General features: G+C 39.6%; 1 protein-coding gene across 1 annotated transcript; it reads left to right on the top strand.

Annotated features, from left to right (window-relative positions):
• Positions 1–6,136: 6,136 nt before the first annotated feature.
• Positions 6,137–9,842, top strand: TMEM17 (transmembrane protein 17). Its single transcript, XM_053451200.1, has 4 exons — positions 6,137–6,384; positions 6,895–6,998; positions 8,544–8,657; positions 9,428–9,842. The coding sequence occupies exons 1-4, from the start codon at positions 6,282–6,284 to the stop codon at positions 9,659–9,661; spliced, it is 555 nt and encodes a 184-aa protein (XP_053307175.1). The 5' UTR covers positions 6,137–6,281; the 3' UTR covers positions 9,662–9,842.
• Positions 9,843–15,555: the final 5,713 nt, after the last annotated feature.

The following is a 15,555-nucleotide window of genomic DNA, read 5'->3' as shown; positions in this document are numbered from 1 at the left end:
ACCCCTCATCTCCAGCTTAACCCTTTGTTTTCCTCTGGTATGTCTCTATCTTGCCTGTCTCAATACCCTGCTGATTTCAAAAGCTTAATTACGATTGTTAAGACAATGTGTGAAACACTTGCATTCTATATGCAATCACCATATCTAGGATCCCCATATCTGGTTTTGACCCGGAGATCTCCGGGTCAACACCCGAATCCTCCGCGTTGCGGGAGCGGGGTCTTGACACGCCCCACTCCCCGCCCATTTGCCCTTTAAACGGGGCTGTTTCCCGCGGACATCAGTGGGAACGCCCTGACATCAGCGGGAACTCCAACCGAGGTCAGTGGGACTGCCTCCTACGTCAGTGGGCAGTCCTGGCCGCGTCCCGCAAGGGAAGGCTCCTGGTAGCCAGAGTGAAGAAGTTCCAGGTACGGCAATCACCTTCTATATCCACTTGTGAGTTAGTCCTATAACTTCCTAGGCCTCACTTGGAAACAAGCTTGGAAATGTAGCTGCAGTGGCCTCATCCCGAGAGGACAGATGATAGAAGTTACATTGGAGGGGACTGCAACACCATCTTCTCTGACACTCAGCAGGTTCACTCCTATTATTCCAATGACCATATTCTTCAGTATGACCCCCTACTTATTTTTACTCCTCCTCTACTCCTAATTAAATCTTCCTTTCCTCTTGACAACCCCCCACATCTCACCTTCTCTTCTGCCCTCACCCCACCTCAACTCATATGCCCTTCTTTACTTCTTAAAACCTTCCCACCACTAACCAATCTCGGGTGAAGGCAACCCATTACTATAAATCTAAATGTTTGTTGTTGGTCTGTATCCTCCTCATTCTATGCTCAGGGGACATCAAATCCAACCCTGGACCTGCCATTCCAACCTACCTCACCCTGCACCTTCCATACTAACATAAACAACCGCAATCCTTTAGCACCTCTTTATCCTGCACCCTCTGGAACGCATGCTCTGTGTGCAACAAACTCACTGCTGTCCACAACGTTTTCATCTCTAACCAAGTTGCACTCCTGAAATGTGGATAATATCATCTGACACCACCTATTCTGCTGCTCTCTCTTGCACTTGCCACCAATTCCCTCTCTCTCTCTTCACCTTTTGAAGAACACTATATCCGTCTCTACTTCCCCAATTGGCATGTGTGTTGCGCTGATCTACCGGCCTCCTGGCCTTACTTCCCAATTCTTTGATCACTTTGCTGCTTGGCTCTCTCACTTTCTTTCTTCCATCAATGGTCCTATGTTCACCAAATTGACCTAGTGTAAAATATCTCACTTCTCCAACTCTCCCTTCTCTCTGTCTGACCACAGCCTATTAACATCAACCTCCCACAGCTCCTTTACCTATAAAGCTACCACAAGCCTACAAGAACCTCCGTGACATTAACACTCCTCAGCTTACTAACACATGTTTGCCACTTCTCTTATGCATGTCTACCTCCTCCTCCTCCTGATGTAGCCACAGCTCAGTATAACCATAGACTAGCCTCAGTCCTAGATACGGTTGCTCCTCTAAATGTGCGCCACACCTGATGTCATCCACCACAGCCCCACACAGACCCATCTCCTCCAAAAGTGTTCATGTACTGCTGAGCCCCTGTAGAGGTAGTCATGTTCCCTGGAAGACTTTACTCATTACAAAGTCATGCTCTGCTCCTATACATTGGCCCACCTTCTCTACAAACAAACCTATTTTATTTATTTGATCTCTTCCCTTTTCCACAATGCTAAATGTCTATTCTCTACATCCAACACCCACCCCTGTCCCCAGCACCTCCCATACATTCCAAATTCTCTGGCAAAGACTTTGCCACCTTCTTTAAGAACAAAATTGACACAATCATGCTGCCCCATGGTGTCAATCACATGGTACTTTGACCTCCTTCCTCACCATAAGCCCCCTCAACCCTATACTCTTGCACCTCCTTTTTTTCTGTTGTCCTTACCCTAACCCTAACCAACCTCTTTAATCTCTTTCTCTTTCTTCTGGCCTATTCTGACATATTCCCATCCTCATTTAAACATGCTATAATTTCTCCTATCCTAAAGAAACCTCACTGCAGAAGATGCATTTGGCTGAATGCATCTCCCCACACATGATATCATGACATATGGTTTGACCCAAAAGATTACGGCTTACATTTTAAAAATCATACTATTGTAGAGGCCAACGATATCAGTTATTTCATTCCTCCACAGAAATCCAATACAGCTTCCACATACTCTGCAACTGAGCATCACAGTGTGACTCTTTGGGTCAGGTGGGCAGATGACCATGTATCAGGCTCACATCCCAATTTGGAAACCTATAATGTTGGGAAGTGGCGGTATGTGTAAGGTAACTAACAGATAATGTAACCCCTGTGCTCAGTAACCTTTCAATGGATCAGTAACTTAGGCACAGAGCTAATGGAATCAATAGTGGAACGAATACACCTACTCTTAGAATGTTATATACAGATCTGCACAGCTTGAGTGTCTTATCTACGCCATCCATAAGAGTGCAGCACCACCTTCTGGTTTACTACAATAGGACAACACTGTATCGAATTACTTTTAAAGTAGATTGCAATCCTCAAAAAAAAAAGCAGGGAAACGGCCTGGTACTGAACTTTTGGATGATATTGATTGTTGGAAAAACCAAGTGGGGTGTTGGGTTCTATAGCTAGTAGCAGAAAGGGACAGCTGGTCCTGCCTCTTCACAGATCTCTGGTCAGACCTCACGATAAATATCATGTACAGTTCTTGAGACTCCGTCTCCAGAAGGCTATTGACATATTAGAGAGAGAAGAAGGCTACTAAAGGGCTGTAAAGCCTGCCTACCGAGAATACGAGGTTAGTTAACGCAAACAGAGAACTATCAGGACACACCAGGGCACAGGAGGACATGAGCACAAATATGTTTTGAGAGCAAGCACGAGAAAAAATGTAATAGTCATAACTGAACTCTTTCTCGCGTTCCCTCTCAAAAACAATCGATTTTCGAGATGTCTCTAAGGGTTTGCGTCTGGGAGCCGCTATGAAACTATGGAGACTCCCAGAACTTCCAGGAGAGTTGGGATGTCAAGTATAGCTTGGAGGAAAGAAGAGAGAGAGGAGGGACTTAACATAATACAAGAAGAATATTTATTTCAAAGGAGGAGAAATGTTAAAACAAGAGGTTATACTCTAAAACTAGAGGGTCGCAGGTTTAGATGTAATGTATTGATGTTTTACTTTACTGGGAAGGTGGTAAATAAATGGAACAGCCTCCTATAAATATAAATACTATATTTTCATGATTTAAAAAACCCCAAAATATTGTGGTTTATATATATATATATATATATATATCTTATCGGTGATGTTCTCACTGCTTACATTACTTTTTGCTATTAAAAAGTGTGACAATCACAAGATAAATTAATAGCATTGTAATTAAGGTTGAAAAAGTTCAACTTTCCAGTTGATTCAGAAGAAAGCAGAAACCAAAATTGAAGCGATTTCCAATTGTGACCCAAAAAAGTGGAAAAAATCCTTATCGTCTTTGTTAGCTGTAACTAATCCTGTCCATATAACCATCTTTATCCATATATATTATTTAACCCTCTCGGATATTTCTCATGAGAGAAGAGATGTTCTTGCAGGGAAATAAGGTGTAGTTCAGACTGTACTGGCATGTGACTTTCAGTAGCCACTGCATCATTCATAAAGACATTAAATAGTGGGTCTAAGAACCTAAAAACCTGAGGAGCCCCACTTGCCACGTTTGACTCATTGGAGAACCTTTCGTAAAAAACATTAACCCCATCTTTAAACCAGTTTTCAATCCAGGTGCAAAAATATTGCCTAATCCTTTATCTTTTAATATGCTCAGTAGCTGAGCAAATGTATGTTTTTCACAAAATCCAAATAAATCAGATCTGATCAATATTTTTGCTTACCTCTTCACAGAATGCAATTTAGTCTGACAAAATCTGTCCTTCATAAAACCGTATTGAATCTTATTAATTATGTTGTTTGACAAAATATATTCTTGAATATTATCCCTTACTAAGCTTTCAAATAATCAATAATAATAATAAATAAGTTGAAAGGCTAGGTGAATACATCCATTCCATTCCCATCAGACTCCTGTACTAGCAGAAGATTTCTGGTGTCCTGCCACACCAAGGCAGGCACGGTTGGGATACAATGAAGCATGATCAATCAGGATCAAATGGTATACTGAAAGTTTAATTGATTGAATGATAGTAAAAATAAATAAAATAAAATAATAAGAAAAGAAAATTTCCCATATGTTGGCATCTGATCTAATGCTGGATCCGCTGGCCAGCAAATAGGAAAATGGCTAACACGCCATCTCACTTGCTACAGGAGGGAGATTTGTGTGAGACTTCTGTTTAAAGACACACACTTACTGATAAATTCTCTGGCTTGCTTCTCAAAATGACATAAGGGGGTGAGAAACAGGAGGTGAGGACTGCGTGGTAGTGAATGACGTTAATGTAGGGTAAGATAAGGGTTGTAGGCGAAGGTGAAGAGAAAGTTTTTACGGAGCGTTTGAAGGAGAGTAGAGAGAGTCGGACAGCACGGGGAAGAGAATTCCAGAGGGTTGTTGTTGCGCAAGAGAAGTCCTGTAGGCGGGCTTGGGAAGAGGTGATAAGTGAAGATGCGAGGAGCAGGTCATTGTTGGAGTATATTTGCTGATGAGGGAGGATAGGTAGAGGGGAGTGGCGTTAGTGAGAGCTTTGTAGGATAGAGTGTGGAGTGTGGCCATGAGTGTGGTTTTACTTGTAACTGCTAAAATGTTTGGTTTAGTAAATAGAAAGTAGAGAAAGGAGATAAGAAAGAAAGGGGAGAAAAGTAAGGAAAGATCAGAGGGAGACTGGTGTTAAAGAAAAGAAAAGGTGGGAGAGAAGAAAGACGAAAGAGAAGAGTTGTCATGTTAACCCTTATTCGACTGGGGGAATCCACTAAACAGCTTTTGGAAAAGTGAAAGTAATTGATTGCGGGACTTAGCAGTCCTGTGGACCACATGCGTAATGCATTGAGAAAGACATTTAGCTTGGATGGGAGAGAAAGTCCATGCTCACACTTTTTATCTTCTCTACTTTCTCATGTTTTTCTTCATTAGTTGTCTCCTATCATGTTTCCTATTCTCTTCTTTCTTTCTGGTCTCCTTCCTCTAGTTTCACAAACCATTTTAGTGGTTACAGGTAAAATCACACCCATGGCCACAGAGAAAAAAGGACAGTAGAGAAGAGGGAGTAGAGAAGAGGGATAAGAGAGAGGAGAGAAAAAGAAAAGAAAATAGAGCTAGGGAAGAGAAAAGACTGGTGAAAAGAAAGAAAAAGGCTGATAGGAGCTAAATGAGAGAAAGGATGCAGGAGAGAATGGGATAATGAGAGGAGATAAAATGTGTGAACATGAATTCTGTGCCCCATGCAGTGGGGGCTACTGCAATGGGGTACACCTCTCAAGGGGGCCCGGGCAACCAGTGACCACCCGTTCCTGTCACCTCATGCCGGTTCAAAATTGCTCAGAAAAGGCCCTTTTGACCTAGACCAAGACAGTCTGATAAACTGTTAGGGGCCAAAAGTGTCACTCATAAGATGTTTGGGGGCAAAGGTGGCACATGTTGTTTGGTGAGGCTGGGGGCCCTGGGGCAATCTTCATACCGGAGCCCTGTAGTTTCTAGTTACGCCCCTGGTCCCACCCAAGCTCAGTGTTGTCCCTCTCAATGCATTACACGTACGTTCCAGAGCCCTGCTAACTGCAACAATCAGTTATTTTTTCAAAAACTGTCCAGTCCACGAATATGGCCACAAACTTACTTGTTTATTCTGGGACTTTCCAAGTAAAACCAGGACAGCTGACATAAGCTGAAATGCATGCACCTTAGTAACAGACTTGCTCATAACCGCACATTACTCAAATCTGACAGACAACACTCAGGATCTTGTACTCCTTTGAGTAGAACCCTACTTGTAATGTCCTGTCGTAGAATACGGTGACGCTGTATAAATCAATAAATGTTTAGCCATGTAGGTTTATAAATGTATGCATTGCTTGTGCAACTGTTTATTTCAGAATTTAAATGCCACAATCTTTCTGGACAGATGCTCTATACAGCGAACTAAGTTATTTTAAGAATGCATTTCCGTCAGAATTGTCCTTCTTCGTACTCTATGCTACGAACGTTCGTATTTGGTTGTCATGGAAACGTGGTCTTCTGGCTCGCGCGTCTGCTTCCTGGATACGCTTTAGCGTTCGGAGATTCAAGATGGCGCTGCCCGAGCCTGTCCGCCGACATCTGGACTCTTTGACGCGAACTGTGTTCAGCGATGTTAGACGAACGATGCCCAAAAAAGAAGAAGGGGCAGCCGGTAAATCGCTGTTAATCGGTTTTGTTATCGTTGTTTCGCTAGTAAGCTATCGGTTTGTCACCGCTTATAAACCGAGTGAGAAAATAAGGCCATCTGTAAACAGCTGGCGCCTCGGGGTAACGTGTAGGAATTTTGGATGTTATTCTAATTAGTTTAACGTTTTCTACATACAGAATTGTGGTTAAAAATTTAGTTTTTTTATTTGTGTTTTTTTTTAAGTCCCTTGAGTTGTCCAACGCGTGCTACCCACGACCTGGAGCTCCATTCTTTTTAACTACAGAATGTTTAACAGCATTGGCAGATCCTATTGGCTGATTTTTTTTACTATTTACTATTGCATTATCACAAATTGAGGCTTTCATGCCCTGGTTCATTTAAACCCACCCCCATTATATATATATATATATATATATATATATATATATATATATATATATATATATATACTTATTTGGTTGTTTACTATTACTATCATTTTTTATTGTCCCTTCCTTCCCATCTTTCTTTCAGAAGTAGACCTTGTCTCCAGTTTACCGCTGCAGATGTCGCTATATTTCAACACATTCTATTTTCCCTTCTGGTGGATTTGTTATGTTTTAATGCTTCAGCTAAAGGTATGATACAATCAGACAGCGTTCTTTTAACTCTTTGTGACCAAGGATAATCTGTACCTGCAAACCACAGGAACCGGAACCTTTTTCACCATGTGCTTCTTCAGCCACAATTGTCCTGTTTTTACAACAGGAAAAAGCCCATTCAGTTACATCTTCTGAATACAACAATGCTTTATATGCATACGTTTGTCATTTTTTTTCCTTTGGGTGGGGGGCTTTTTATTGTTTAAGCTTGAAATTTTCACCATTTTGTTTCACTGGGTCCATGTCCCATCTAAGAGAAATTTAGCAGTCTGGCTTTTTAATTACCATATTTGCTCGATTATAAGACAACCCCCCAAAATCTGCATATTAATTTAGGAAAAAAAGAAAAAGCCTGAATATAAGACGACCCTTTAGGAAAAAAGTTTTTTTTTCATATTTAATAAAAGCTATGATTGAATAAAATATATATTTTTGTTTTTATTTCCTTTTATTTGCCAACCTGCCCCCCCCAGTTATGCACATCTGCCCCCAGGCTTGCCACTCTGCCCCAGAGCCTTATGCCCCCCATATAACACTCCCCCCATCTTACCAGTGCTTCTGACTCCCTGGTGTCTAGTCGAGGCAGCGGCTGGAGGCCGACGTTAGTTCCGCCGGAGCTTCTATGTCTGAGCACCGGAAGGTTATGTGACGCCGGTGCTCCGTCATAGAAGCCCCGGTGGAAGTGCCAGCAGCAGCGGGGGTGTCTGCGTCCAGAAGGGCTGCTGCTAGAGAATAGAATTCCCCTCAGCGCTGCAGGGAATTCTCCTCACTGGCAGCTGGGGAAGGTATAGACAACCTCCGGCGCTCGGTAATAGACCCCCGGTGGAAGTGCCGGCAGCAGCTGAGGTTACCAGACAGGAGGATCTGGGTCCCCTGCAGCGCTGCGGAGGATCTGGATCTTAGTCTCATAGTTAGACCTCTATTTGTGCTCTGAAAAAACCTTGTCTTATAATTAAGCAAAAATGGTAATTTGAATTAACCTCACAACAGTCCGTATTTCCATAAAGCAGACACTAGGCCACTTAGCTAGTAGTTATAGCTGACATCATGTGGCCATTTTAGAGCCAATCTCTCTTGTTTGCACCAACACAAATAACTCCTGCCTAATGTATGTTTTTAGTTAAACTAATGAACATGATTATTTGTTTTAAGGGTGAATCCTTGCTCCATTTCACAATTTCTGAGGACACTTGAGTTGGGGTTCATGCTGAAACAGCAAACCTGAAATTATTTGGGGAGTGTATTCTGCTGTATATGGCTTAATGACTGCTCTAAAACAGTGATCAGCAGGTAAAAGAGCGATAGGACTAGAAAATATATTGTAAAACACGTTTATGTTTGTAAACACCTTCTCAAGCTGTTTAATCTAACCCTCCAAGCCTGTTTTGGTTCCAATGTAGATCTCTACACTCTTGCAGAGGGGAGCCAGCAACCTTTACATATAAAGATTGCTGGCGGGCTGTGCTTGAGAAGGGATATATAAGTAGATATACATACTTTAACATTCTTTTATTTCTTTAGTATGTTCTACTTCCTGACTACTATAAATTCATCCTGGTGACTCTGCTCATCCTGATGACTGTAATTGAAGTGATTCGACTTTTCCTGGGATACAGTGGCAACTTACAAGAAAAGGTATAAATGTCTGGTGGCGCTTAACCTCAAGCGTGAGGGACAGTAGGTCACAGAGAATGATACAGAGAACTATTTTGTAGATCCACTACAAGTTGCACAATTTGGGAAAATAAAAAAACACAATAGTGTAGACCGCACGTGTAAAGCAAAAATGTAAATCTGTGTAATATATGCACTCACAAGAGGATAAATTGAGTTGGGCTCTTCTCATAAACTCAATCAAATCTTTACTTTCATGATCTCTAAGATAATTCCGGTGATGCAGAATGAGTATTGTAACTAAAGTGTTTTTTTTTAGGCCAATGTGTCTTTGAAGATGTCATTCAGGTATATTATATATAACATTCAATACCCTGGAACTGATAGAACTGGAGAACTGGCCAATAAACATACCATACATACTGTACATTCCAGATATTCCAGGAAAATATAAAATTTCTTTGAAAAACAAGTCTATTTAAACAAAATTTTTGTAAATAGACTTTATTCAAATCAATTGTGGCATATAAAATATTAATAAATATATAAAGTTTAAAAATGTTCATGAAATAATTAACTCCAACTCACACGATTTAAAGTTTATAGCTCAGGTCCTCATCTTTTGGCTTTAGTAGATACAAATGTAAAATCTAAATGATAACCACACAGGTGCAAATGTAAAATTCCACTGAAATTTACGTTTGTATGTGTGCATGAAATGCCACTATATGATCTTGCTTGCTATAATTCTTTGTTTTAGAATTGGCTCATTTGTGTTCTTTTCTTCTTAGGTCCCTGAACTCGCCGGGTTTTGGCTGCTGAGCATCCTATTACAGCTGCCGCTGCTGCTGTTCTTGTTGTTCAACCCTGGACTAGAGCCTACTCCTCTTGAGCTGGCTGCACATGGCATACTGACTGTATTCCTACTCTTTCAGATCCCAATGTCCTCCCTCACTTTACGCAGGACCACCAGACGACTTGCGGGAAGGTTCCATCAGCTGGGAAGCTCAAACGTACAAGCCTAAAATGAACAATGAATCCAAGTTATATCTGCAAAGAGATCCCATCAACTCAGAAGAATGGGAGAGACATTTGACTAGACCGGAGTAATCCAATCAAAGGAACAAATGTGATTTTTTCTGCAAATGTATACTTCCTTTTTTATAACCACACCTTCTAAATAAACAATATATATATTTTTTCATATTTCTAGGTATCATATTTTTCTCTATTACTGAATTTAGCTGATGTATATAAAAACTTAATATTTAATCATACTAATAAGATTAGATATCGATAAAAAGCTCAGAAAATAAACACAAGGAACAGACCCTAAAGTTACTGTGAAACTTACTTGCAAAGAACCACAAGGCGGGGTGAGATTAATACAGTACAAGACATGCCAATTGGAGAGCAATGCATTCTCCTTTATAATGAATTGCACAACGAGAACTCCCTAAAATACAGTATAATACACCACTGTATGCAGAGTATTCTACAGAGAAGCACTGCTGAAGACTGCAGGATGAAAAAAAACCTTGATAACAGTGAATTCAGTTGATGTTCCTATCATTGAGGAGCATGAATAGGCTGGTTACAGTAAGACTCCTTGTGGTTCTGTATATTTTCGATTAGGTTAGATTTTATGCTTTATTTCACATATACATAAAGAGTACCCTGGTATTGCTATGTCCCAGTCAAGCGCTCTAAAAACCCAAAGCCCTCCTTCTTACACCAAGACTTTAGCCATGAAGGTGCCTAATCTGCCATCGTTCTGGTGCAGTGTATGGTACAGGTAGTATCTCTGAGAGTACTAATTTGGAGGTTCTTTTCCTAATATTCTCTTATCATGTCGTTAGTGCCATGATCCATGATCTAAAAAACATAAAAATACTATAACTGAATGGAGCATGATGAAAAATAGTAGGATGGGTAGGATGAGAACAGGAAACACATTAAACACCCACCACCTTACTAAAGACATACATTTATTTCTGGGAGATATCAGCTTCACATATAAAGCTATATCGCTCAGTGCATATAGACAAAGCTATTTTTAACTTTTCTTATTGCCTCCTACAAATAAGCCATATGAATCCTATATTGTTCCATATACAGTACTGGGCAAAAGTTCCAGTGAAAAAAATGCTGTAAAGTAAATATGCTTTTAAAATTGGACATATTAATAGTTAATTTTTATCATTTAACAAAATAAAAAGCAAGTGAACAGAAGGAAAATCTAAATCAAATTAATATTTGGTGTGAAAACGCTTTGACTTCAAAACAGCATCAATCTTTCTAGTTACACTGGCACACAATTTTCAACCTCTTAAGGATATGGAAGTTTTATTATTTTTTTGTACCCTTTGTTTTTCTTCAGATACCATTGATCATATGATCTAATCTCCCGAGTAAGGTGATACCCTCTATGCATGGGCTTGTTTGGTAGGTAAAATGCAACATTTGGGAAGTGCGCATTTTTTAACTTGGAACTTTGACATATGGTCCTTCTGCCACCATGTCCTATTTGGGACATCCTTGAAGCTGGTCAGTTCAATTTACCCCATCAAATCATACATTTTTGATGGGTAATTTAAATGGTGGTATTTTAACCCTTTCCATGTGCTAATTTTACCACCAGCCTTTGTCAAAATTTGTAGTGGTATTTTTGTGTGTGTTTTTTTCACACATTGTACTTAAGGTGTGAATTTACCGGTCCTGGTATACGTCACTGTCAAACAACACCCCAATATGTGTTCAGCAACATCTCTTGAGTACAGCGATACCAACCATGTATGGGTTTGTCTGGTTGTTTGGGGCTAAAAGGCCACATTTGAGAAGTGCACTTTTTTCATTTTGGTCAGTCAGTGCCTATGCCCTATTTGGGACATATTTGAACCCGGCCAATCTAATTTACTCCATGAAACCATTAATTTTTAAGTAGACACCCCATGGGTATTTGAAATGCTAGTATTTTAACTCTTTTCATGTCAGGATTTTTGGGAAGATAGTTTCCCTGATGGTGACATCACCGCATAATTGTTTTTAAATGTTACCATAATTTTATAATTTTTTAGTTATTTTTATTTTCTTCTACTTTTTTTTATATATTTTGTGATTAGAAAGCTGGGCTCCATTGATTTGTATGGTTGAATGCAGTACCTGCAGGGGGAGTCCTAGTTCTCAGGAGGTTCTAGAGTGATCCTCCTGGAAACGTGTTTATTTTTTTAAAAGAACTCTGCCATCTCGCAATCTCTCACAGTGGCACTTGCAACCACTCTCCGGAGACACCATTGAACACCATTGAAGCTTAGGAGGTGATCATTGATAAAATAGGTGGATGTGGACACCAAGGGAAGGGGCCACACATGGCACCTGATGCTGATCTTGGTGTTGCTGAATGCTACGGCATTGAGGCATTACAATAACACCATTTAAGCAAATGAAGCGTCTTCAAAAGAGCTTTGACAGAACATCTGCCTTGAAATTTCTACCTGAAAGAGACCTTGCTAATGCAGTGTTATTACTTTGTGTCTTGTTGCTGTCTCAGTCTTGCTGTGGTGTATGACTTTTGACATTAAACTGCCTTCACCTTGTTGGTGATTTTGGCTGCTCCTCACCCAGTTTTAGTCCTCCTGTTTCTGTTTCAGAAATTGATGACCATTAGCACCTACTTGGTATAATTGCTTAATCATACACCTAACAATTTTCCTACAAAATCCCTGGCTTTTTGCAAGTGTACTTAGAAGAATTAATGCTGTATTGAAGGCAAAGGGCAGTCACACCAAATTTTGATTTGATTAAGATTTGTCTTTTGTCCGCTCACTTTTTGATAAAAAATTAAACTATTAACATGACTATTTTTGAAAGAATTCTTACTTTCCAGCTTTTTTTCCACACCTGCCTAAAACATTTGCACAATAGGGTACATTTTTTAATCAAATCCTACTGCATTCATGTAATCTTCAATAAATCCACTCACAATGCATCACGTTTCTTCACATAGACATTGTGGTACTTCTTCATAATTGCAGTCCTCTTTAATTTCCTTTCATTCGTGTTAAAAATCCAAGTTATCATACTGTTGAATATGTATATGGCCTGATGTTTTGACCTCTGCATCTTTTAAGCTGCCATTGCAATATATGCTGCTCTTCTTATTTCCATGAGGTCTATGATACCCGTTCCTAGGCTTCACTGCCTTATAAACCATCAGTCACTCCAAAACGATTCTGCTAGCTACCTATAAATTCCTATAACTATATCTTGCCATTTAATATATTTTGACATGTTTTCCATTTCCATCTGCCATCTCTCGGGCGTGCTCAACATCTCTTGCAGATTCCATTATCTCTCCCCCTTTAAGGCTTCAAACAGTAACATGACCAGATTGCCGTTTCAAAACACAGCTAATATGGTATGTGCTTCATAAACGTCATTCATTAAGTTGGCAATCTGCTTGCTTTATTCCTTTGATGTAGATGATCTCACCTATTGATTCATTGATATCTTCTATTTAATGTGCCCTCGTAATTCCATATATTTCTCCAGGACGAGTCCTCTATAAGTAGCTATTGTTAGTGGTGCGTGTAAACACTTGGTATTATTTGAAATTTACATAGTATTTTCTAGTAACATTTTTAACTGTCTCAACTTCTCTTTGTTCTCTTTGCATTCTTCTTCCTGCTCATCTTCATTCCTCCGCCTAACTGTGCCACTTTGCACCTTTATATCATGTACATTCTCACACTTTCTCCTCCTTTTCCCTGTATTTCTCTCCCCACTCCCCACAAGTCTTCCCCTGCAGACCCCTTTAAATCTGGCCTTGTTTTCCTGCCTGTTCCTCATCCCCCGCTCTCTCTCATCCTTCACACCATCTGTCGCTTGTTAGCAGAGAGCGGCTTCTTTTCCCAGTCAGATTCTGCACCCCCTCCCTATACCAAATTCTCCCTGCCTTTATCTAATTCCCTCAGGAGCTTTGCCACTGAAGTTATTCGTGACCTTGGATAAAAACCCATTGTACCCAAGTCGGGGTCAGTTCCTGTTCATGACGTAACAAGCACTGGAATATCGTCATACCCCTGTAATGGGACAGTGTATTTCAATGTATTACAGGAAGGGGATGTTTGCCTGTATAGACACTCTATATCTGAACACATTACCCCAAAAATCGTACCCAGGAAGTAATAAAATTTGTGCGACCGTATACAAACTCCTCTACCACCAGTACAACTATTTGCTCCCATGTCTGGCTTTTATCTACTTAGAACATGGATGACAAAGGCATCAAAGTATTCATGTGATACAAGTAGTGCACTTATGACGTGTACATGCGTGTATAAAAATGATTCCCGCCATAGAAAAGCATCTTTATGGTGGATATGACGTGAAGTTGGTGCTGATTTGTCACCTAAGAATATTAAAACATGACATGAGAGAAAATACATTTTATTAATGATTCTTATAATATGTAGCAAGTTCTTGAACAGTTATATAAGTGTTACCCTTTAGGGACTTGTTATCATCGCCATCGGCCCTTTTTCCAGTGGAATTGATAGCACATTATGGCATTGTTTTGTGTTTATCATGTCTGCAAGTTATTTTCTAGAATATCTTCAGTAACAATATTTCTGGAGCATCTTAGCATAAACAGCATTCTTAGTGACACTTACCATGACATCCCTGTCACAATCACTGCTAATAACTTCCACCCAGATTGTTTGACAGCCTTCCTTGCTGATGGCAGAGATTAGCGTACCATTGGGTTTATTAATGAACCCCTCCACTAACTAGTACACGGAGAAGAAAATGTATTAAATAACATGGAGGCCCATCAGTAGTACTGCACCTGCTGTGTTGAATACACATTTGACTACAACATTGCACATGGTGATATTATTTTTTTTATTTACCTTAAAATGTTCTAATATTTTTCTTTTCTGAACAATTATGTAGAAATGTTCCAACTTGGTAATGCGCTTGATGTGTGTTCTGTACTCCCACTATTTGTATGAACATCTATGTGTTTATTTAGGTTCATTCACAAAACCTACATAGTCAGAAGTCAAGTAAGTAAATGAGCACTTATTTAAAATATTCATTACTTGCGTCTCTGTTAGACAATCAGGGTTTGCCTCCTGAAAGAAGTGGGTCATGAATTCTTATTTGTAAGTGTAGATTGTAGAACTGGCTAAATTGATGTTTTAATTAATTTCATGACTATTAAAAATGACTGTGGGAAAAAAACTTTCTGTAAAATCATCTGCAGCACTTATGTATTGTCAGTTCTCAGGAACTATAAATGTGCATGAGACTCAATTACACCATTAATCAAGTATCAATAGTAGCGTGTCATTGTAGTTGCACATATCATGTAATGTATGAAACAATTATATCATGTCATATGACTGGTCCGTATACCAATACCTACATTTTTTATTCCATGTAATTATTCACTTCACAACATTGTTTTTAAATCACACCACAAATTCTGCCAACCTCTACTTTTCCTACAATTATTGTATCATATTCATATCCTGTGACAAGCTCCCCAGCCCTTGCCTGACATAATGAGGTGGTCTAGAAATACTATAGACTTTGGTTAAAAAGTGCCCTCGGATTTAACACTAAGGCCAATGTATGAGTCTGTTTCTTAGCATAACATCTTAAGTTTAAAGTATTCATAATACAGTATGTCCTTGTGTTACCACTGTATGAACTTGCTTAGTTATCATCAAATGGAGAATAATTAGGATAATATGCTCCCAGAGTGATACCTACAAAACAATACCCCTTTTTCATAAATCAAATAGTGAATCTGTGTCATCCCCTTGAACTCAATACCCCTGTAGTGAGCCATCTACACTACATGTTCACATGCATTGACAGTTGTTTGATGGTTCTAAAAAGGCTGCCATTT

Source organism: Spea bombifrons, chromosome 11 (assembly GCF_027358695.1).
Source record: "Spea bombifrons isolate aSpeBom1 chromosome 11, aSpeBom1.2.pri, whole genome shotgun sequence".
NCBI lineage: Eukaryota > Metazoa > Chordata > Amphibia > Anura > Pelobatidae > Spea > Spea bombifrons.
Note: the sequence above shows the minus strand (reverse complement) of the source record. Positions and strands in the feature narration are given on the sequence as shown.